This window comes from Centrocercus urophasianus, unplaced genomic scaffold, assembly GCF_019232065.1.
Source record: "Centrocercus urophasianus isolate 14NV4802_14NV808 unplaced genomic scaffold, USGS_Curo_1.0 seq_10, whole genome shotgun sequence".
NCBI lineage: Eukaryota > Metazoa > Chordata > Aves > Galliformes > Phasianidae > Centrocercus > Centrocercus urophasianus.
The window spans coordinates 93,819,570-93,844,972 of NW_024884142.1; the positions used below are offsets into that span (position 1 = coordinate 93,819,570).

Sequence of the window (25,403 nt, forward strand, 5' to 3'; positions counted from 1 at the left end):
ACCTGCAGATCAAGACATCAGCGTGAGTGGAGACAAGGCTCCTTAAGGATGCATACCAAATATGTGACACAGTAAAATGAAAACAGTGAAGTTAAACACATGCAATGCTTCAAGACTTTATTGTTGCTGTAGAGTAACTGATACATGGTTAAAATACCCTAATATAACCAATGAACTTTGAAAACTAAGGCTTTCTGTAGGTTTGTAGTATCCTGGCATTTTCTTTCATACAATGTACATATAAAATCAAGTTATAAAAACACTCATCTTTTTTAAACAACAGAGATGTACGCAATGCACAGAGCTAGAAACTACATTTCGTATGATCAAGACAACACCTTACAGACCAGCTTGGAGCCCCACAGCTTTGAACACAAGAGAAATGTCTTGGTTTGATGTTCTGTTAGCCAGAAGAGTTTCAGCACAAACACAGATGAGAGGACTTCAACTTTCAGTTCGTAGCAAAGAGAAAGAAACCCACAGCACAGATGAGGAAACATTTGAAGGAACAAACGAAGAGTATCTCCAAAGGCAGGAAAAGCAAGTCGTGTTTCTCAAATAACATAAGGAAGACAGCAGAGATGGAGGCCCCATAGTAGGAGTAGCCGTGGTTGAACGACGTGCTCTGTCTACCGGGACTGCGAGAGGACACAAGCCATGAGAAACTGGGCTAATCAGTAAGATAAACCTGGGTGCCAATATGAGGTCCTCAAAAGGTAGATGTGTGATTCCTGGAGTACTAGCACCTTTAGTCTAACAGCACTGAAAACACTTCAAGTGATTCACCAGCATGTCTTAGTTAGTGGAGTCTGAAAAAGGAAATGGTGAATAAGAACAAAGTATTCTCCCCAAAATATGCATATTAAACCTTTCGAGTAAAAGCTCTTTTTGACCGAATAGGAAAAGAACATACACAGAAGGATCTTCCTCATCACTTTAGCGACTTTTTAAACACAAAAGTTGATTTTTTTTGTCTTGCATTTCTAATTGAAAAATGAGGCACGTAGTCCGAAAAGTCCTGCCTGTCTCAAAGTCAAGAGCCTTCCCTGCGAGGAGGATCCCTCCCTTACCATGGGCTCTCCTACTGTATGCAGCCAGGCAGTGCAAATGCAGCATTTAGAGCTAACAAGATGAAGATTATTTCTGCTCACTCTGAATCCACGGGAGAGGAGGATGAATTACAGATTTGCAGGACATTTCCCACATTACATTAGTTACACGTTTGGCTCCAGCTGGACAGAAAACTTGTAAGGGTCATCTCTGAACCGCATTATATTTCATTTTCAGAATTGAACTCTAATCAAACACAGATACAAAATACTCTAGAAATCTTTCCCTGCTGCATGACCAGGACTCACACTGATGTTTCTGGTATGCTTTATGATGTCACCAAGTTCTCTGAATGATTGAAAAAGTGTAGCTGGTATTTATGTCACAGCTGCCCTCTGAAGTCATTCCCAAAGACTTCTAAGGCTGTTGGTGTGCCCCAGCCATGGCTAGTCCTGGTGTGAAAGCACAGCCGTGGCTCAGGACAGACTCAAAGGCCTTTGGGTCTCCTCTGCTTATCTATAAATGCCAATTTTAGTTTTTCCCTTGTGGTGACTGTTATGTGGACATACAAGGAACTGCACCAAAGCAGAATACTAAGGGAAAAACACCAGCTATGCAGATCTAGGCTTTTGTCTAAATGCCTTTGATATCACAAAATGACATTAAGGAACATCACCGCACCACAGAAGAACTGCAACAAAACAACAGTTACCCGACTTCAGGGACTACCATATAAATATGAAAAATCATTTAGAAACATAATCCTAAATATAAACCTACTTTTATTTATCTTTTAAGAAAAAAAGGATTAAAAAATTAGAATAAAACCGATGGCTTCAAGTACTTTGTGCATAATAAACAGTTATTATAAGCACGGATTAAAAAATACTTGTCACCTTGTGAGGGACAGTCGAATAGAGGCTGGTGATTCATTCAGAAATGGCCTTTGATAGAAACACAGGAGACAACACGTTCAGTGTTGTAGAAGAAACAAATGTACCTACAGTGCTGACCCAGTGCTTGAAATAGGCAGTTCGTATTTCACAGCAGAACAACTCAACATACAGTCAGGCTCTTTTGGTTTAGCTCAATTAAGTCTCCATGCAATAAACAACAAATGCTCAGAAAGTCCAGGAAGTTCTGCAGCAATACATTTGACCAAGTGATCTAACATTGCTGAGGCTGAACAAGTCTAACCTGAAGTGTCTCCTAAGTGCTGGCAATGTTTGTACCTTTTACTGTAGATATTACATTCATTACACTTGCAAAGTGCATTTTCAGAGTTTAATTTGGATTTCATGATATTTAGAAAGCCTCAATATCATGAAAAGAAGGAAGCGTGTTACAGCGGGAGTCTCCCAAAATAATAAAAGCTTAAAAGTGAAGAAGTATGGAAAAGAAGTGATGCAGTCAGGCAATGCAAGATAATTCTGCAAAAACAAGCTGAAACTCAGTTTCCCTGTGCTGTCATGGTCTGAAACCCACCTTTTCTAATACTCACAGAAAGACGACCATTGCATTGGATACATTCCAACAGGTCTGGCTGGCTTGCACAGAAAAGGCAATTTTCTTCTTTATGCATTTGGACAACTGAAATGTCTACAGAAGTAACGTGAGAATAAACCAAAAAAGCCTTCAAAAAACAAAAAAAGATACCTTGCCTTCTCCAAAAATAAAAAAATTTAAAAAAAAAAATCAAAATCATCAAATAGTGTCTATAATGAGACCTCTTTGAAAAACCATTTACCAGCTACTCCAGAGACAGACACATATTATTGCCTTGACCAGAAAAAAAAACCACCAATTAAACAACAAAAGCCAGCTCCCCTATCCTGCAGCTCTACGTACTACAGCAGGAACTCATCTCCCACAGCTAAGAGGGACACCAAACCAGCACCAACAGTGAAAAATCAAAACCTAGCTGCATAGATCTATTAAATAATCAGTAAAGACTTAACTGGAGGCAAAGCCAGCACTGTTTCTCAGACCACAACACAACACTGGCAGGCCTAAAAACCCTTTAAGTTCTGACTGACTGAGGCAGAGCAGGTTGAATAGCGTGCTAGGTTCAGTAGTGTTGGAAGAAGCTGAAGTCAAAGCATTTTAAAGTAAGTGTGACTATTTGAAACAGCAACAAAAAGAAATGGAACATCCTCTTCCAGCTTCCACCTACCATCAAACCACTGTTAAACATAGCAGCTTTTCCAATCCGGTGCTTCATGACAGTGTGATTGTACAGAAGTTACACATCTGTCTTTCTTAGCCGGACAGCTGGGATTTGTACATGGACTTTCAGTGCACGTCATATTTATTAACATCCCTTTGATTGTTCAATAATCCAGCAACGTGTTTCTTAATTACAGCAGAATGCAGTTGCTAGCTGCTCGCAAGAGCAATGCTGAAATTACATTCAGAGATAAAAACTATCATTTTCACACGCAGGGATAACTAACGGTTTTCTTTCTGTTCACAGAATTAAGTGCAAATGTCTAGCAAACAATGACAATAGTAAAAGACAATTCTCATGCAAAAATTCTCTCCTGTCCATAAAATTTGCAGTACGTCCCAAAGCCACCCATTATTATGCCCTTCTTTACGCAAGAAACTACTTCTCTTTAATTTTTGTGTCGTTAAGTTTCTGTTGCTTTTTAAAATATTGATGACAAGCAAGTTCAATTAGTTCCAGCCCACCAAATACCTTTTGCTGCACAACAAAAATGATTATCACGGCTGCAAAATACCATCGTGCAAAGCTGTACAGGTACAGCAGTGCAAACATACCCATTGGGAACACCGTCCAATACAGGAGTGAGATGCACTTGACTGCCAGGACCCTGAGCTCAGACTTACACGGGGGAATAAAGCTTTGCCCCGTCTCATCAAAGCACTTTCCACCTTCATAGAAGCGTCGAAGTCTCTCCTCTTTCTCTTCCCAACGCTTCTGGCACCAAAGCTGCAGCTCCTCCTTAGAAGTGGGCACTGTCTCTACAGGGTATCTCTGGACATGAAAATGAATCTCCTTTGGGAAGTTTCCATTCAAAAGGTGCTTCTCCGTCTGAGGAATGTTTTGGGGGTATGCCACAGTTATGTCATGGATAGCATCAAGATTGTTACCTGGAAGAAAGATGTGGGGAAAAAGATCAATACAGGCTGTACAACAACCAGAGTGCTAATTCACTTCAAGGCACATTGAAAACTGCCAAAATTGTAGAAGGAATCCCAAAGATACGCTAGCTATGCAGAGATTGTTTTATATTCTGGAATCCAAAGGCTGAGAGGTCAGATATTTCCCATTCACTACCTCTTCTGAATTGAGCAAAACCTTTGGAAACAAAATGACACTCACTTCCACAAGCTAGTGTAGAATTACAACACGGGGACTAAGGGGATAAAGTCAAATGAGAAGGAGAAAAGATGCAAATCTGATCTTGGAAGAAGAACAGAGTATGCACATCTAATCCACTAACACACATTTCCAAAACAGTCATATGTGTGTTGCAAACATATCTTTAACTCATCAAACATAACCTACTATGTACTCCTGCGAACAGAGCAAAATGTTTAGTCTGAACTTTGATCTGAAGCAAACAGCACACATAGTCCTAATTTACCAAACATCTGCAAGAACATACATGGAGCATACACCAGTTTAAATACCACTAGGTTCATTAAGTCTAGGGTGACTGACGAAGGCTGAGGAGCCTCTCTGTAGCTCGTCCAGCTTTGCAGAGCACTCCATCTAACACAGTTCTTTATGTTTGACCTGGTACTCCAATAGGGTGAGCTGTGGCTTACTTCATTCCAGAGCTGGTAAACACAAAGACACAAAGTGCAGTGCAAACAGTGGAGAAGCTGAGCTTTATGTAAACCACATACCACTATCTGGCCAGAGTTAACTCTTTGAAAAGCAACTTTGGATTAGAAATTCAAGGAATACTGATGAAAAAAACGGATCTGCATTACCATGCCCGATCAAGCCAACACTCTAGAATGGACAGCACTATTGCCAAAGCTGTTTTTACAAGCATATCTCTGTACTAACCATTTTTACACGGATGCTCTTCCCAGTATTTTCTTTGCCCTCAGCCTTTGCCTAGACATTCTTTTCAGATTTCATAATCTAAATTCTGCTAGTATAAAGCTGATCTAAAAATAGGTGCATGGTGCGCTGGACATTGCATAACTGTTAAGTTCTGCCAGCAGTGATTTATCCTGTGTTGCTGTTTCTATTTTGCTGGCTGTCTCAGGGCAAAATAGAATTGGAGACTAAATGCTGTCTGTAGTTGCAGTGTCTGAAGACGTTTTTTCTCATAGATTACGTTAATTCTTGCAAAAACAAATACAACAACTTCTTCTCAGCTCTGTTCTCCCTTTCCTTTTGCTCTCCTTTTTCACATCTTCAAAAATGACAGGAACAGAACAGAGACTTTAAATGGCCATGTTCAAAATAAGTTATCTAAAGTTCAACTCCAACTATCACAAGAGAGGAGGAAAAAAAAAAACCCTATGCCATCCATCAGAGTATTTTACAACGGTAGCATATTATAATGGTCTCTCTCAAGAGAGTGTCTTGGGTTTCTAAAGAGCAACCCAGACAAGGTGCAGTCTTCCTGAGATCCCCATATGAAAAAAAGTCTTCTGTGAAAAGTTCTTTGGGCTACTTGAGTGTCTCACTCACCTTGCAGTCATTTGTGTCTCAGAAGCTAAACAGGCAGTTTGTCATTACAGAATGTGCAAATGTTCTTGGAATATCAAAGCTGTACACAGACTTCCACATCATCATAAGAATTGTGTTAAGCACTGAACAGCTTAGTACTAGATTATTCTGATAAAGAAGCATTTATGTCTTGTACATCTTATGAACTCTTCGTCAGACTATTGCTTTTAACATACTTCCTATTATATGTGCACATCTGGTTGATCATGGTATCTTTCCTAGCTCGAAAACTTGCTTGGGATGTATCTAGAATTTATGGATGTCCCTTGTTCAGAAATCCCCACCTATGAATGTGGAGCAGGACTTCACCACATTCTAGAATGTTTACACTACACAAAGGTTTCTAAATAAGCTACTCAGAACAAAGCTCCCAGAGCTGCATACAAGAGGGTGAGCTCTATATTTTCTGCATCACAAACAGGGAAATTAAAGCAAATGATGATGAGGTGATCCCAGACTCACAGAACGGCCTGGGTCGAAAAGGACCACAATGATCATCTGGTTTCAACCCCCTGCTATGTGCAGGGACACCAACCAGCAGACCAGGCTGCCAGAGCCACGTCCAGCCTGGCCTTGAATGCCTCCAGGGATGGGGCATCCACAGCCTCCTTGGGCAGCCTGTTCCAGTGCATCACCACCCCCTGGGTGATCTGCTCAGTGTGGCCAACTTGAATCAGCATCTTCTAACAGCCAGCTGCAAAGTTTACCTATTAAACTCAATTTTACTCAAGAAGAAATTACGGTTATTTCAGAGGTAGATTTATCACATCTGGAAGCACTGAAACATCAGAAGGAAAAGATCAGAATACCGGGTTTCACATGCAAGAGCATCAGAGCCTCTCAACAGGTCCCTTGTTTGGGTCATGCATATTTAAAAACACACAAAAGGCAGACTGAAACTTTAATTCCCTGGTGAGGCAGGCAGGTGAAAAGGACCAGCTTCAATCAGTTTTCTACAGCTGTTGAAAGAAGCATGTCCTGCCATTTGTTATGTGCAGTGAAGCTGCTGGATCCACACCATACACTTGAACAAAAGAATTCTGCATATTCTCTGTTGATACGTCAGCAGTATTTTAGAATATGGTCAGGGTCTGTACATCATTTCCAAATGTGCTACAAGTGAATCTGCTAGAAAAGTTACTGCAGCAGATGAAACCACACCATCCACGAACAAGGACAAAACTCCCTTAGGCTATGTTTAATCTGGCAGTTTTGAAGATGCATCCTTGGCTAGAGCACATTTACCACCTTTGTTGCTCTCTGAAGTTAAGTTGGTTCCCTCTGCAGCCCGAAGATAGCTAACAGCAAATGCTTCAAATGAACAGCAAGATGGAGGACAGTGAGTGAAAGAGTGATCCTGACTAGAGATGCACTGAGGTGACTGAATTTAAAGATCCACTTAAAACCTCTATTTCTGTACATTTTAAGAAGAAATCACCCTAAGGGAAGTCACCCCGTTCTACTTCTCCACTGGATCAAAAAATGAAGTGAATTAAATGTGTTTGTTCATAGTTTAGAGAAGCTGCCAGTGGACAAGCCCCTCTTTACATTGCTCTTTGTGATGTCCACACGATCTTCTTTATTCTGCTCTTACCCATTTCCACTCATTGTAAGACTTGTGCCCCAAGTGTTGTGTGCTGTTGACTGAATCTGACCTGACCTGCAGTGCATCTTCCTAAATGACCTAAAAAGCAAGTTGTAACTCAGGCTTCTAAAAACTCAGTGCAACTGTAAGCCAAGTGCTAGAAACTGTAGATGATGAGCTATGCTGCTTGTTTCTTTCTTATGTAATAATAAATCTCTAATTACAACCACGGCCCTGCGGCCAGTTACTGCCAGGGATCCCCAAAGCACCTGTCCTGGTGACAAGGACAGAGAAAATCAAATAATATTCACAATGTTGCCTCTGAAATCTAATTTAACTAAGAAACCTCCATTAAGGCAAAAATGTCAGGTAGCTAGCCCAGTCCTTCCGGACAAACACATGAGTTTGAGTAGCTTTACATCCTCATTGCTTTCACTCTGCAGAATTAGACCTATGAACATTATTCTGTCCTACGCTTTACAGAAACACTTCAGAAAAAGAAAGGTTACTACTGTGCCCAAGAACGATTATAAAATTTGTTTGTAATTATTCTTAAGCAGCTACAAATACAAGGTGAATGATTAATAAATGTGGCAATCTCTATGTTGGGATGACAGAATGGCACAAAAGCCACAGAGTTATTTTTCTCTTTGAATGTTCTGTCCACCAGTCAAAGTGATTGATATTTCAGGATATGCTGATACACAACATTAGTTTAAGCAACCACAATGCATAGTTGGTTGCTATGGGCACTGAACTTACAGGTGGCATAGAAAGAATTTACCAGGATCCTAGCCAAGAGAAAAAACATCAAAGAATGATGCCTTCTTTAAAAAAAAGAATTCCAACAAAAAGTTAGGACATGTTCTCTCACCACACCAGCTGTTCCATCAGCATTTTTGTTCTGTGTCACAGAGTCAGCAGTGGTAGCCCAATAGATGTGAGGCTGCCCTCTTTTCCATCAGTTTTACGCAGAGACAGACATACACACAACCTGGTCTCAGCTGAGCCCAGGCCCTATGCTGCTGGGTTGGACCCAGCTGCGTTGAACCTTTTGATCCCTCTAATAGCCAACTTGTCACCATCTGATCTTCCCAGCATCCAACTCATACATACAGCAGCTTCAATAGCTGTCTCCCGAATATCCCATAAATCCCATATAATCCCCAAACACTCTCCTCTGCATCCCACAGTGATCCCTAAAGTCCTGCAAGGAGTCTTGGTCTATCACCTTGGTCTACAAGGTGATGGGCAGGTGCCTCCGTCACTGACACACTGTGATGGATACCCACCCCAGCTCATGGCTGATGGCCCATGACAACCCTAGGAGGAGGCAGGACAGGACTCTAATTCTCTGTCTGTGTTTTGGGATTTTCCTGCCTGCTATTACATCCCTGTGCTCCCCTGTGTGTGCACAGATCAGCCCTTTATCTCACAACCCAATATTATAAAACCTTATAACCAGGAGTCTATTCTTAGGTTCAAAGTAAAGACATCACAGGTAAATTTTGAATTCTTTTAATGATGTGTGTTAAAAAACCCAAGGTCAGCACAATATATTTCTAGGGGAAAAAGGAGTCCGAATATAAAGCCAGGATTAAACTATTTTAAGCCTCTTTCAAATACATTTGGAGCTGCAGTTGATGAAAATTGCCAGAACTGATGCTCAGCCCAAGAACACAGTCCCAAATAAGAAGGCTGGTCGCACACCCTCATCCCCTGCAGTGTAAGGATTGCTGCTCATTCCCCAGCAATGACTCACACTAGTGACAAGGACATTTTCTTGCTCATACCTGGGACAGAGCAATGCTGAGCAAGCTCACTGTGAGATCTATATAGGCAGTGACTTGAGGGCCAAAATGATGATTCAGAGCAGCAGCTCTTAAAAGCCAAAATGGCCATCACTGTGCCAAAAATGAGGTAAATCCATGTAATGCACTACTCAGGCTTTCAACAGTCTGGAAGGTGAACAGGTAGCTGAGTTTCCTCAACATTAGCAGTGGTGGCTATTATCCATTTCCATTCCTAGTGAGGATCTAAGCAGCTGGACTTCATCCCACTTTACTTACCACTGACACTACCTTAAATCGTACGAAGATTATATGGTCTCTTCCCTTGCATTAATTCAGTAGAGAAGATGCTATTCTTAACTGCAGTACATCACAGAGCAGTGAGCTGATGAGTGGTGAAGTCAAAATGAGAGGCATGCTAAGGTGCTTTCACAACAAAATAGCCATGATAAACTTAAGATAAACCGTTCTGTGAATATACACAAGGCCCCTGAGCCTCGTCCCTTCCATCTCCCACCACAGTGTAATTGCAGCATACCTATCCCATAATCACACAACTCTGAATGCATCACACATCTTCATACTTCCATAAACATCACCTGTAGCTTTTTCACCCTCCCTTCAATAGCACAGAGCCGTTTGCGTTGGAAGGGATCCTTAAAGGCCATCTGGCCCAACTCTCCTGCAATAAACAGGGACACCCACAGCTCCATCAGGTGCTCAGAGCCCCATCCAGCCCAACTTTGAATATCTCCAAGGACAGGGCCCCCGTCACCCCCCTGTGATGCAACCTGTGCCAGTGCCTCACCACCATTTCTTTAAATAACTTTATCTGCAATATATTTATATATATTTCCTTAGGAAAACAGGCAGAGGAGTTCAGCATCTGTAAACAAACATAATGAAAGCAAAGCTAGAAATGAGTAGAACAGATTGTCTACACTGCTCAGTATCTGATTTTTTACGCTAGCTTTGAGACAAAGATACATTTTTGGACATTAAAACAAAAGTTACCTAAAACAGCTTACTAGGAAATATTACTGTGTGGGCTCCTGAGATTTCAGTCATTTTTCTTTGAGAAAAATACATTCCAGAGTATCAAAATGGAGCAGATTCAAGAATTTACAGCTTCTCTTGGGAAGCATCATCCTTGCTGAGATTTAAAACTTCAGGCAGCCCTCTCTAAAGCAGCAGTGTCAACCACGGTTCACCTAAATCACTTTCAATTCAGTAGCTATTGGAAATCTTTTTTGGCTAAGTGCAGCAATCAAATAAGCAAACAAAAAAAGACAGAAGGTTAATGATGACCTTGATTAACAGAGAACAGTAATCCTGCATACCAATTCTTACTCTAGCTATCCCTTTTTCTATCGGCCCTGTGATAAAAGGAGATACAGAGACCTTCCTCCAGAGAAGATGGAGTTCAGGCACCAGCACCTCTTGTCCCTGAAGCTGGAAGCCAACTTTTCTGGTCAGCAGCAGGAAGAAGCAGCGCTCTGGGTGCTGTGCATGGGAGCAGAGGTCTGCTGGGAACCGTCCCAAGGTACCTTTCACTTGATAGTACAGAGGTTGGGAGGTGTTAAGGACATCCTCAAAAGTGTCAGCATACATTACACAAGTTTAGGTGTTTTGTTCAGCACATTCAAACCACAGTTTTGCAGTCTGATGCCATGTGTTGAAAACGTGCAAGAAAACATCATTAACTGAAGCTGTCTAGGGAGGAAACAGAGAAGGAACTGTTTTTACCTCCTGACCATAGAGTTCTGCTAAATAAAATGGGCCGTGCAGTGCTAGTCTGATCTATCAACCTTGTAAATTGCTCTAGAATCATCTAAACATACAGAGAGTACAGGCAGCGGTGCTGAATTTCACCTGTTTCACAACACTTCAGAACCAGCATTAACATTTTACAGCTCCAACCCTCCTCACCATCTCTCTGGATACTGGCCTTGGGATCAAAGTCAGGCGTGAAATGCTGTGTGTCACTACTGGGTGATGCTGCAACCACTATTCCAGTGATTTCAGGAGCCTCATCTGCTGTGTGTTCAGTGTGTGAGCACATGAAGGAGGGCTGTGCAGGGGAAGTGAAGGACCCAGCTATCGTGATAAGGAATGCATTGACCAGAAGGCTCCATCTGCAAGGCTGCCAGATGGTGGCTGCCCTTCAGTCTTCCCTCCTAGAATCCAAAGGGTTATTTAGGAACTGCAAAGTGAAAGCTGTTTGTGCTATTAATAAAATACAAAATATGTGGAGAGGAGGGAGCGAAGGGATAAAAGGGATGGAATAATAAGTTATTTTCAGTCAATAGGGATGACCAGGCACAACTGACTCACCACTCTTTACTCTATCATTCCTGAACTATATTTATCAAATCCAGATAACAAATATACCATATTTATTCCCTTGCCTGCCTAGCTTCCCACACTTCATGTCTGCTCCACGATATAAACATGAAATTTGGTTTTCAAATGCATGTTACACACTAGAAAGGAGAAAACATACTGTTTCTAAGTCACTATTACTGATTTGTAAATGATGTTTCATGTAAGAGACAGACTCCGACGCACTGGTACACCATTCATCAGCTCCACTGAGCTCTAACATGAATTTCCTGGCAAGCGGACATGAAAATCACAATTATGTTTGAAATAAAGATAATTTACTGTACTGCAGTGAAATCCTTCTAGAAGCATCACATGCAGTCTGCCTTGTCAGAAGGTATCTTTGCAGAAAGACAAATTTACATTCACCAGAAAAGAGCTGAACAGCTGTTTAGTTGTTTGTTAAAACCAAAGAAGTTCAATTAGTCGTACAAGTACTTCAGTAAAGCTAAGCATCATAACAATTAAGCAAAAGTAAGGTATCATATAACCTTCAAATACATCCCATCTATATATGATGCATGAACAAACAACTCAAGCTGATTCTTATCTTGTAACACAACAGGCTATCCTCCTAATTTCTCAGTTATTTGGTAGGCATTTGAAATCCCTGAGAATCTGAGAAAGAGGCAATCCATCCACATGTATTTCTTTGCACTCTGCCTAGATGAACAATCTCTCTGCAGCACCGATGGAATTCAGCATCAATCTCTGGAACCAAAACCATATCCTTACTGGAGGCAATCCAGTCCTGCTACAATCCAGCTGCTGCATCTGAAATTTCCACTGTCATGACGACTGGCCTCACTGAGTTAACAGTCAAACAAAACACTCTGGAACAGTTTACATACACAACTGCCATACCAGTGATGTTGAGAATTGCAGGACATCACTGCTACGTGAACAGCACTTCACCTTTGAGCCAGCTCAAAGTCTGTGAGTACTGGGAATAAAAAGTGATACGTTCCTAAAGCTGTCAGGAACAGCAGTATGTATCAACTGTCACGTTATAGCTTTCAGCATCCCAACTAAAATGAAAGCATTCAATGGGCTGCCTTTCCCCATCTCCCTGTTCAACTTATTTATTTCCTCTATGTCTTCCAAAGCCCTTGCTTATATTCTTTTCAAACAACTTTTTTTTTTTTTTTTTTTAATTTAATGAATCTGGGATTAGCCAGGATGTAGAGTAGGAATTTCTCATGATTTTCTCACAGTTTTTAATGTTTTTCAAATTGTTTTAAATGCAGGACCATTAGGCTCCAGCTGATCTGCAGACTGACCCTACATTTTGAGTCTTGTCCATTGTGAAGTGGTTGCAAAGTCAGCATGAGATGGAGCATGAGGATTAAAAAATAATTCACCACAAATATTCAGAAGAAAGCAGCTGTTGCACAGTAATCATCTGATCAAAGTGTATCCTATCTTTTTAGGAATGCCACAGAATTGTCACTTCTGGTCAGACCCTTAGTTCGTGCAATGGAACAATGGCACTGAGTAGCATAATGTTATCCAACTGTACTGCAACGGTAGCAATAAATAAATAAACAAGGGCTTCTACTGAATTACATTCAATCTCTTCTATGACCAAGATAAAGGTTCAGCTTAATTGCCTCCCCTTACTTCTTCTCCCTTCTTAATTGCTACAATCTGTTAACTCAGTGCATGCTGCTGTTTTTATCACTACCCAGAATCAGCCGCTAGAGAGTAGTCTTTAGCTGCTCAGTGACCTTCTACTTTTAGACAGACTTGCCCTCTTCAAACTGTCCCTGGCATTACTCATGGTTACTGACCCTCTAGGAGCCCCATTTGAAGCAACCTGGCATCAGAAATAAACTTCAAGTGGAAGCAAGGCTGCAGGTAGGCTAGATGATAAACCCAGAGCCGTTGTATCTGGGATACAGGAGAAGAAACTCAAAACACTCACTCAAAACTTTTGAGAGATTCAGTGTTACAAATAGGGCCCATACCAGTCCAAAATAATTGATGAAAATGTACCCTGCAACAGAAATAGAATATAAACTAGACGTTGAAAAAACACCTGCTAGCAGCCACCTCAAATATTTGAATGGAGTGTTTCTACAGACATCCTGAGCCAATCTCTCCCGTTTCATGCCTCACCGGTCTGTGCTATTGCCATTCTTGGTCACAGTGGTTTGTTTTCCTTTCAGCGCACAAAGTGAAAGGAATGCAGAACAGCACCAGCAGTCCGACAAGAAGGTACAATTTGAGCACAGAGAAAATCGTTAGGCTTATAACTTCCTTCTGATTGATACACAAGAAAGCCACATTATCCATTTGCTCCACCCGGTTTAAAATGCAGGGCAAGGATTTTGCTGTGAGAACATGTCACACGCTACCTTTTGAGGAACTTCTGCCAAGAATGTGTGTTTTATGATCTAAATGTGCAGCTGAGGCATATTTACACAGAAGCAAGCTCATCTATACATCTCAATAGGTGGTATCAGTCTAGGGCAGAGAGGCACTTGGGCTTCAATTAACCAGCACAGCCTCTTGAATTAATCGACAAAACACAGCCTCTAACCTTATACACTCAGTTATTTAATGGGATTTAATCCCTTGAGGTTCAAATCTAATACCACTAATTCCATTTCCATGTTTTTTTCCCCTGTTGACCAACAAAGCAAAACATAGACCCCCCCCAACACTAAACACAGCACTGCAAATAACAGGCATGCAGGCCCACGACTGCGTGCACTGAGAGATATGGATGTATTGTACCCAATCCCCTGGTGCTAAAACAGTTTTCCACCAGACCACAACACACAAGTGGACAAATCTCATTAAATTTAATCAGCCTGGTACTTGGGGGAGCCATCTTAATCAGTAAGGGATTTAATGAAAAGCCGCAACTCCTATGAATAGTCTTTAATTATGACTGACTAATATTTATCCACAAAGAAGAATTTGTTTCAGGATTAGTCTGAGGACCTGGAAGAAGCCAAAGACATCAATTTAATAATGGAATGCCTAATTAAAGTATAATGGAAACCTAATTGTGATATGCTGCTTTGTAGCGCACATGATTTATTTAGAACAATTGCTTTTCACTGGGCTCATTAGGGAAAGTTAAACAAAACACAATGGTAAAAAAGAAAAGGGAAAAACAGACAAACTGGAACTTCGACGATGATTATAATCAGCTGATGAAAGATAGCGACATGCTTGTCAGATAAAGCACTGCCATGCCTTTGCAGGCTGCAGTTAAAAGTGTTTTAAAAGGGTAGTAATGATTACACAGTTCCTTTGCTCCCTAACAACGTGGGATCAGACCCAAGCCCTACTGCAGCTACTTGGTGGAGCTCCAGTGTTGCAAAAGAAGCCATCAAGTTGAAGGGTCTTTGGACTCTCCTCAGTCAGAGTAACCTCATGTAACACACACACCCTCACAGAATCATACAATGGCTTGGGTTGGGAGGGACCTCAATGATCATCAAGCTCCAACCCCCCTGCTGCGGGTAGGGCCGCCAACTTCCATACCTTATACTGGACCAGGCTGCCCAGGGCCCCATCCAACCTGCCCTTGAACCTCCAGGGACAGGGCATCCACAGCCTCTCTGGGCAGCCTGTTCCAACCTCACCACTCTCTCTGTAAAGAACTTCCCCGACATCCAACATAAATCTTCCCTTCTGCTAGGGCAGAAATAAGAAGATTAGCTTATGGTTTTGTTCCAACTACTGTTGTTCATAGGGATGCTTTAGAAAATCATGTCAGTCAATCCTTCAAATGAAAATGAGAGAAGATTGCAGAGTGCCGACCCAGACATTCCCATGTCTAGATGGATGCTGACTTCTTAATACCCATCTTTGTACTTCCACGTATGTGATGCTATCAAGCTGCCAGTCAGAGAAGTAAAACCCAATTCTTATCTCAAGCAAAAGTAAGATGCGGGGCCAGTGGTTCATCTTCAGATCTGGTCTCATTATTTCCACAGTGAGGCCAAGAAAGACCATTCATCCCAGACCATTCACAATGACCCAGTATTGAGCCAAAGGTAGCATTCTGCCAAGGCAAGTAAGAACAGGTTGATGTTTATAATCGGTATGTTCAACCTTCTTGTTAAAGCCACGGATGACAATGATCTACTCCTTTTTAATGCAAATCAGAAGATAATCACAGAATAATCCTGGTTGGAAGAGACCCATACGGACCACTGAGTGCAACTCCTGGCTCTACACAGCACCACACAAAATTCACAGACCACAGGAGTTTTGTGAGGCAGAAGATCACAATGTGCCTTGCAGTGACTCCACCAGACAACCTACACCTTTGATATTTTTTCACAGGTGGGCTGAGAACATAACATTTCAGTGCTGCCTGATCTGGAAGTGACAAGTGTGGGAAAAGCAGAAAGCCATGGTCTTGTAATCACATGCTGGTAAGTGAAAGCAGTTGTTACTAACATTTTGAATATTGATTTTTGACACAAATAGGAGTTTGTACACAACTAATTCACAAGGAACAAACCAAGGCAGTTTGGTTTATTTCACAGGACTTACAGAAAGAAAGTCCACTGTTGTCAACAGGCAATTGTTTTTCTTCAGCATTTTGGTTTAGAGAAAAATGAAAGCCCCCAAGCTTCGTGCAGCGCATTGAGAGGACAATGCTTAATTAAGGGAAGAGTACTTGCCATTGCAGGAAATTCCTTTCAGCTATGTTTTCCCTAAGGACACTTTGCTATAAGGAAACAAATAGATCTAACACATTTGAGTTCAGAAACACACTCCCTCAAGTTCTCCTGAACAATTTCTCAGCACACCTCCCCAGGCTTACCACTGCAAGCACAAAAGGCATCACATGGTCCTTACTCCACAACTTCTTCCACTCTGAGATCCTGAATCAGGCTGGAGAAGCAAATGGAGAGACGTGAAACACACATACCAGTAACAGACCTCAGAAAACTCCACTTTCCTTGGTTGTAACTTGTTTTTTTTTCCCCTTCTAGTGCTTGCATACATAGCATAATCCACTCTAACCAGCTTCCAGCTGCTGACGCCTTGCTAATTTGTCTCAATGCCCATGACTTGACATGAAAACAGCTACTCAAATTCAATATTTGCCTTATGGACACAACCAGGTGTACAGACCTTCAGCCACGACAGAAGGGCCAAAAGTCTCTGGGCCATGGGCAAATGCCAGCATGCCTCTGCCCTGGAAGAAGGAAGGTCAGGGAAGTGAACTGGCTCAGGGCTGGTAGAATCACTGCTTAGAGCTCTGATCTGCCTGCAGGAAAGCTTCCCATGGCATAGAACTTATTTAACAGCCAGGTACAATTGGATGTCTCCCTTTTTCCAGCCCAATGGGAAGGAGAAAGACTATGCTTACAAATGGGAACAAAGAAGTTGCCACAGGTTCCTATTATACATCAACAAAGGTGGGAGAAAAGTTTGATTTTATCTGAAGAGCATCTACCATCTGAGGAACAGCTTATACTGAACTTTTCAAGGGTTGCAAAATGACAAAGCACCAGTTGTCTTTTGCAAATAAATGATGGGGTGATGAAAAATCCACTGCAACTCCACTGATTTCATAGACAGCTTAATTGTAAGAGGTACTTGGTAGAAACTGAGCTTGCCCAGCAAGACAAAAGAACTTGAGCTACTTTGCTGTATATGGAAAACAGGACAAATGAATGCTGAAACCCAAAGCCAACCCATCTCACTGTTTTCTGCCTAAGCAACAGTGACAAAAACAAACTCCCAACAACTCCTCTGAACACACTACCTTCTGAAAGCAAACAAAAGAAACAATAAGCAATCACCGCATGAATACCTCTGCAAAAACACAGTTAGTGACCAAGACAAAAGAAATGCAAAACAAAGTGAGACCTAATATTTTTCTTCTCCCAAAGCAATGTCAACCTACAGTCATAGTTTTGTTAAGTGTTGAAACCAATTTTAACTGTGGTGGTTCATTCTAACAACAAAACTCATTCAGCAAGCTGACAATTTCTATTTAAACACCTGTGGTGAGACATGTTTAAGTGTACTGCATATCAAAATTGAAGTATTCTTTGGTTAGTTTATAAGACATATTGTATGTCAAATTAAAAAGCAGCGTTAGAAGAGTGAACACGCTGCTGTAATAATAGCCAGTATCACAGAGAGACTATAAAATGGAGTATTTTTCTAGGTCAACCTGCAATCTGAGAAGTCATCATAACATCACTTCATTCTCACTAGCTGCAGCCATGAATGAATAATTCCATCGGTAGAGTAGAGCTCTGGCACACACGGGCAATTTAAATCGACGGGTACAGTGAGTTATGCCGCTGTGTGTGATGAAACAACTGTCGACAACAGCCCCAGATGGCAATGAAGTGGCTTTTGTCCATCGGTCTTCACTGACTTTCTAAAACTTCTCCACTGAGATGAGCAATATGCCCCCAAAGACAGACCCAGTGGTTTGATACAGCCGTATCTGCGCTGCTCTCCCAGCCGTAAGTGTGGCACAAGAGCTACCTGACTGCGCACGGCATTCCTGAGACACGCGGCTCAGTAACCACCGATGGCTCCTGAGAAGCCCAGACCCTGCACCTTAGATGCAACATCTGCAACAGAAATATAAATTACATCTACCTATAAATAGCACGGACATAGTGAAACGGAATTAGCTTGTATAACGCTTTGAAGAACGTAAGATTACTCAGACTCTTCCACAACAAGAAGGGATTTGAAAACTGATGAAAAGTCTGTCGTTTTGTCCCGACAGAATCCTGAAAGAATGCTGACACTACAGCTGATCTATGTAAGAAATTCTGGTTTACTTTACCACGCTTCCTCCTTGGGATCTTTTATCTGAGATGGTAAGCCAGTAACAATACCTGCCTCCTTTTTGAATACCAAAAAGGGGAACAGCATAACAAATACCACTAAATGCATAATGCCCTGAATTCCTGATTCTTAAGTATACATTCTCAACAGGCTGTTTTAAGAAAATATTTACTTTTTGGTTGTTATGGTGATCTTTTCACAGCAGTTTATAAAAATAGAAATGGCTAAAAATAAGAAATAAAAAAATCCAAAGAAACCTAAGGAACTAAAAAGGGAATATGGCATGCAGATTTGTTTGGTTCAGAATAAATCTGCATATAGTGTCTTGCAGCAGCACGCTTTACAAAGGGAATTAAAGCCATGAAATTAACATTTTAATGAAGTAGAGAGACCATTGACGTCAGGACTACTCACTGATTGCTGCTTCCAGGTGGCCTAATGAGATGAAAATGAAGTTTATATCTTCAGCTAGTCTAAGCCAGGCTTGTTTTGTGACTGTGATTGAATTTAAATGAGAAGATACTGCTGTGTACAAACAAGTCTAGGCTGGTAAGTAGCCTTATCAAATCCAGGCATAATAAATGCTTGATTTAAAATCGATTTTATGTTAAGAAAAGAGATTTCATTATTACTTCCGTAACTCAAAATAAATGCAAAGCGAAAGTTTTACCATTAATTCTATAGAATGCCACCAGAGCTTTTGTATTGGTTGCTCCAGGAATCCCCATACAAATATTTTACTGCAAGACGTTTATCTATCAAGAAGAAAAAAACATTCTGGATTCCAACGGTGAAGCAGGAAATCATAAATCCAGCGTAGTCTGTGGATAACTCACACTGTGACTTTGTTTGGCAGCAGAGGCATTTAGACACTGAGGTCAACTGATGGAAATGCAAGTCCACCATGTATCGTGAAACACTCTTGAAAAGGAATTAGTGCATACCATCAATTCATTGCTCCTAAGTGCCACCGAAAGAGTGCATTTCATTTTCTGCCTTCACTGTAAGCAGTGAATAGACGTGCATAAATGTTGCCCATTATTTCCCATTAGAGTAATGAATCAATATTGGTTTTGCTTTAAATATAACATTTCTACTTAGAGAATGAGATAACCGTAATGATGGAGACATTTTCTCAAAATTTCTGTGAAATCCTGTGAAGAAGTGTAGTATCTTTTCCACTTTCTACCACTGTTACAGTATTGAAAAACAAATACAAATAAATAAAATAAATCTAATTCTCACTCCATTCTTGTTCATACATCTGACTTCCACAGTCCAACTTCTCACTTCATAAGATGTCTTGACATAAAGCCTGCTCCAGATGGTATAATAGCTCAGTACTAGGGAATAGAGCAGGGCAGGAGACATGCAGAAAACACAGAACTGATCCTCCAAACTCAGCTCTTCTCCTGAGTCTTTAACCTAGAGCTAAAGAACAGCAAGGAGAGGTCATATTTTATTTCCCTTGCTTGGAAGGATATCAAGGACCACTCACCATGCCCTGCCATGGGAATGCTGAAGCAGGAAGAACAGCTGGCAAACACAGATTTGTGATGCTTGTGTCACCAGCAGAATGACCCACGTTCTTGTGGGCAAGTAAACACATCTGATCAGAACTGCCACCTGGCCCTTAGGACAGCTTTGGATTTGCTGTTTGCATTATTTGCACTGAGCTGACTGACCTGGACAAAAGGTTGGGTACCTGCACGTTCAGTGTGCTACAGAATTAGAAACACAACCTGTTAAGTGTGGCAGCAAATACCTTTCTACCCAAAGCTAGCTGTTTGTAAACCACTTTTGTTCTTAGGATGCCGATGACACCGCTAAACCAAACCAGTAGTAATCCATCTCAAAAGAAGCAAGCTTGCTTGACCACCGCCTCCCAGTGAGTGCTCCCAACACTCCTTGGTGAGCCCATGCAGCAGATGAAGCCAGCAGAAGCTAGTCCTGCCTGTCCTTCATTCACTAAATAGGATCGGCTCTCTATTTCCCTTCCATCCAAGAGGTGGGTGTAGGCACGTCTTCGTGGGGCAGGAGACCCAACCTGCAGCTCACAGCTGTTGTGTTGGTAAGATACAAAAACAAGATTACTCAGAACACAGCGTCCTCCCGTAATTTGCATGAATTCTGGGCCAAGGGTTGGAACATTTTTTCTTCATTATTCTACCGTTGCCTAGTGCGGCATTTTCCTCTGTTAGCTGCTATTACCTCGAACAGCATCTGGAAAAAGTTAGGTGGCCAGAAGAGAGTAACAGACATGAGCTCAGTGTGTTCCCAAGACCTGATTTTCAGAGATACAACACACCTGCAGTTTCAGCAAATACACTGTAGAATTAAAAAGCTCAAAGGTTTCTGAAAAATAAAAAAGAAGAAAAAAAAAAAAAACAACCATGATGATTGAAGCCACTCAGCATGTATGCCCCTGCTTTCTACACACCAGCTAAATGCTCTGGAGGCTTGTGAATGTTTGCTCCAAGCATGGATTGCAGTACTTCATCCTAGGAGATGATGAAGACATGAATAACCTCAGCAAGATCTACATCCGAGGAGGATGCTCACAAATTCCTGGCTAGCAACAGATGGAAAAAACAAAGGCATGGAACCACAGCTGCTCCTTTTCTGAAATGGTGAAGGACCCAGGAGAACCTTTGGACTGCAAGCTCCAGCTGAAGCAAGCAGCACACCCTCCCAGCTCTCTCTGAAAGAGCAGGCACTAACTGAGCTTTGCCAGATAAATGCTCTGCCCATCAGCTAGACACGCTGCTGCCATTCAGATCCAAAGTTCTTCATCACCAACAAAGCACAAAATTGTTCTGATTATGGAAGAGGTACGTGTCTTGCATGCTTTAGCACAAACAACTCTAAGGTAGGTGAGAATAAAACAACCGTGCTGTATAAAAACTGAAGTGAAACTGTGTTTTTCAGCACTTAGTCTCTCCCTCAGCACCCTATGCATGCATTTATCCAGAACAGCAACAACTTCAACAGATTTCTGACACTACAAAGTCCCAGACAACCACACTATGTGTCACCCTCCACCACCAGTCAGTTCTCCGTGCTTGACAACCTCACACACTTAAGAAATTGGGGAGTATCTCAGGAGAAGAACAGAAGGAAGCCAGATCTACACGACCTCCTCCAGATGTGCACGGACTTAAACATTTGAATCTTGCAGAGCTCACTTTGAAAACAGAATCATAAGCAGAGGCACTCCTTAAGTTTCTCACTCCTCTGAACTATCAAAAAAAGTCAGAAATGGCTTCAATTTGTAGTTTATTATTATTATTATTTGAGAGAGTAGGTTGTTTTCTTTCTTAAGGTTGAGTTTCTGTGTTTTGGTACAGCAATTTCAAGATGTTTCCTGCCTCCCATCACTCACCCAGCTCTTTCAGGATGATCTTAAGTGATAAGGAGCTCACAAACACCTCTCCTTCTTATTTCCATACAAGATCCATAAAGCCACTTTAATGACACACTATTAGGCAGTACTGTCTTTAGTAAATACTGCATTTCAAGCTTCCAGTGCTTTTCAGTTTCAAAATAAGAATTTCTACTGAATGCTTAATGCATACATTTGTAAACTGACAGATCAAATAGTGCTAAATTTGATGCAATGTAATTACTTCTGTTAGAAAAAATGCTGTTGAAACAGAGTAAACACATTTGTTGAGAAAATTAAAAATAGCCCACGGCACATCAAATACTGTACCGGAGACAAGACCTCGCATCATCCTTTACTCTTGCTTGCCTGACTTTTCACCGCCTTACAAATGGCAAAGTGCTTGACCAGGGAATTAATTGCAGAGACAAAAATAATACTGAATCCCATCACGGGCTGTTGACAAGAAACCATGTCAGGTACCTATTCCATAATAAAGCTCTGAGTAAGTGTCCCTGAAAAGAACCCAGTTCAGTTAAAGAAAGACTTGCTGTGAAAATGGCATAAAAATAATAGCCTTCAACAAGACGGGGCACTTTCTTCTATGACTCTTGCTACAGTGAAAGGATTTATAAATGGTAGCTAACATATTTTCCCAAAATAAATTTGCAGTTTGTTCATTTAATGTCTGGAATTTGCAGGATATTTTAGGTACATGTTCTCCATACATAATAAGTACAAAACCCGTGCGTGCTTAAACCTGTCTAATTATCTTTTCTACCTTTATGAAACGCATCTAGAATTTCCATCCTAAATTACACACAAGATTCTTTATTATAAACGACGTGACTCACCCATGTAAATGTAATCTGCCCAGAACTGCTTACTGTAGTCAACTGTATGGCAGGCACATTGCTGGCAACACCGTATGTCGATGACCTCAGTCCCTCCTCTCCCACCCACCACCCCACTTTCCAAAGCGGTGAAGTTGAAAGATGTTGTTATGCTGCACTTTGGGAATACTTGAGCACAGTGGAGAACAATTCTGTATGAAAAATATCATCTTCTAGGAAGGATTTATATCTTTGTGTGGTTGTTGTGTATTCACTGTGCTTGGCAGACACGAATCGAACACACTAGTCCTGGTTGAGACCTGTATGAGTTATTATAGTGCCATTCTTTATAATAACTTTCAGTTTTATGGATGAATCTCAAGACCATTCAAATGGACTGTAGGGACTCCTCTTACAAGGGCATGGGACATGATTTACCTTAAAAATATCCGTGCTGGCTGCTGAAAAAGCTTCCTTCAGACACTTAAACAGTTCCTGTGGTGTTTCACTGATTGCTTCTGAAAATTAGCTTCTTGGTGTAGTAAACCCACTTATTTCTGTTGCTTAACTAAGGAAATCAACAGTTTAAAGATGTCATATTCAAGCAAATCCTTAGCTTGTATTTTTCCATTTCTTAAGTAGAAACACTGTTACAAAATGATAGCTTCACCTCTGGTCTCCTGCACAGAATTGCAATTAAATGTTAAGCTCATGCAGTTATAGGTGAAATCATCCAAGTTCTATGTTTCAGCCCAAAACAGAAAGGGACTATTTGGAAAAATATAAAGTAGAATGCAGACAATCTGAAATGAGGCTGACAAGAGCATAAACGTACTGAATTTGGGTCCAAGTCTTTGTTCCATACCCACATGACAGCCTTGTATGCCCTGTGTACGAAGGAGACCTCCAGCCAGGCACTGCACAGCAAGCTGTCTGATTTTGGGTTAGAGAGAAAAGCTCTGACACATTTAACTTCCTTGGGCATTCTGAAATAATTTTTCCATATAGCAAAATATTTCCACATTAGAGCCTAAAAAAGTATTAAGTCTATTAAAAATATCAACTCCTGAGATGATACTGCACATACACGTATATATACATACATATATATACACACCCACATATTGCTGTATTCATGCATGCTTTTAAAAAGCAGGTTTTAGGCTTTTCTTGTTGTTTTCAAGTAAAAAATTATTCAAATTGGACAGAAAGTGTCTGCTGACAGATTCTACTAAATCTGCAAAATCCATTTGGTGGAAAAATATTATAAAACAAAAATCAAGCATGTTTGTTTTAGTGCACTGGGTAAGTAATAAAAATATATTGTGCTTCAACATGTTTGAAAGAAAGAAGATGCCTGCAGAAGATGCATTACATAAAGAATGCTGTTTGGGTTTCATCTAAATTACTTATTTTTATTTTCAGAAACCTAATGCACTAACAGGGCTGAAATCAGATTTGCATAGCTTGCTCTGTGTATTTGTGCAGTCCTTTGACCACAAATGAAATTGCTAGATTAGGATCTAAAATTTAAAGGACCTTCTGTAACCTCTCATGCCCATGTATTCATATGTACAGGCACCAATGCCTTGAACAATTTACAGCCTCTCTGTGCATCCTTATTCATTTTCACTGAGTCACCTATACCTTTCATTTCTCCTCATTTCCTGCAATCCATAAATCATGTTCTGTGCAAGCAAAGGAAGCCATAAAGTGGCCAAATAAGATTGCTGAGACAGTAAGCGAATAACAGAAGCACCACATTATACAACAGAATATTATATAACATGTTATTCTCTTCTCACAAACATCACTTGGCTTTCTTAGGCACACTAATACAGAATGAGGAATACAGACCTGATGTATTTTTTGTTTGTACGTGCTACTGCTGTATCTGGATGCAAGGCAGGTGAGAGCACAAATCTGAGTCCATTTTGAAAAATACATCTTTGTACACCCACCTACATCAAGCTGGACCCTCACAACGCCCCCAGGCAACACTACAGGTTGGGGCAGAGGGGCTGGAAGACGGCGCAGAGGAAAAGGACCTGGGGGTATTGGTTGATGCTCAGCAGAACACGAGCCAGCAGTGTGCCCAGGTGGTCAAGAAGGCCAATGGCATCCTGGCTTGTACCAGAAACAGTGCAGGCAGCAGGTGTTCAGGGTTGTATCTTACAGTCCATCTTTCAGCTTGTACTAAAAAGTGATCATATCACATTTCCATCCTATATGATGCTGATATGCAGATCCTGGATTTTATTAATGGAATTTAGTGTGGCCAGAATCCCAGCAGGGTACACTGACATTACTCTCCCTCCACCCAAAGTGTTCTCCAGTCAATAAACAGGAAAAACTACTGAAGAGCCGACACCATCATAAGCTGCAGCCACAGACACATATATCCTGTAAACTTCCAGCTTACAATACCAACAGCTGCAGGGAAGGAAAAAAAAAACAAAAGGAACATTTCATAACAAGATTTTAAAAAGCACCCTTAACAGTTCAACAGTTTCTGGTTGAGAAGCACCAATTCCTCAATATCCATGTACAAAACTATCAGAAACAAAGATGCTGAAAGACAGATGTCACGCTGCAGATGGTGCGGCATGCAAAAAACGTCCATTTTTATGTCTACCAGCACACAACTGAGGGTGTGCAGGAGGTGTCATCCTCTTGCCAAGTGGATAGAGAAGAATTGCAAGATGGGATGCGTCCAGAGATAGAGGTCAGAGAGAAGAAAAAGGAGAAAAGGTCACATTCAAGCTTTTAATAGACAATAATATTTTCTGGAGGATAGAATTCCACAACTATTTGGCAAAGCTTCAGGACATCCATCAGCACAAGCAAAATGAGGGTCAGTTGGCTATTCTGT

At 41.1% G+C, this 25,403-nt stretch overlaps 1 protein-coding gene across 6 annotated transcripts in view; it reads right to left on the reverse strand.

Moving 5' to 3' along the window:
- Positions 1–91: 91 nt before the first annotated feature.
- The window catches only part of LCLAT1 (lysocardiolipin acyltransferase 1), a 106,276-nt gene continuing 80,964 nt past the window's right edge, over positions 92–25,403 (reverse strand). For all 6 annotated transcript variants that reach the window (XM_042810038.1, XM_042810068.1, XM_042810059.1 and 3 more), the window contains one exon: positions 92–4,164. In XM_042810038.1, the coding sequence (XP_042665972.1) occupies positions 3,656–4,164 (509 nt within the window). In that variant the 3' untranslated portion in view covers positions 92–3,655. The remainder of the gene's footprint in view (positions 4,165–25,403) is intronic.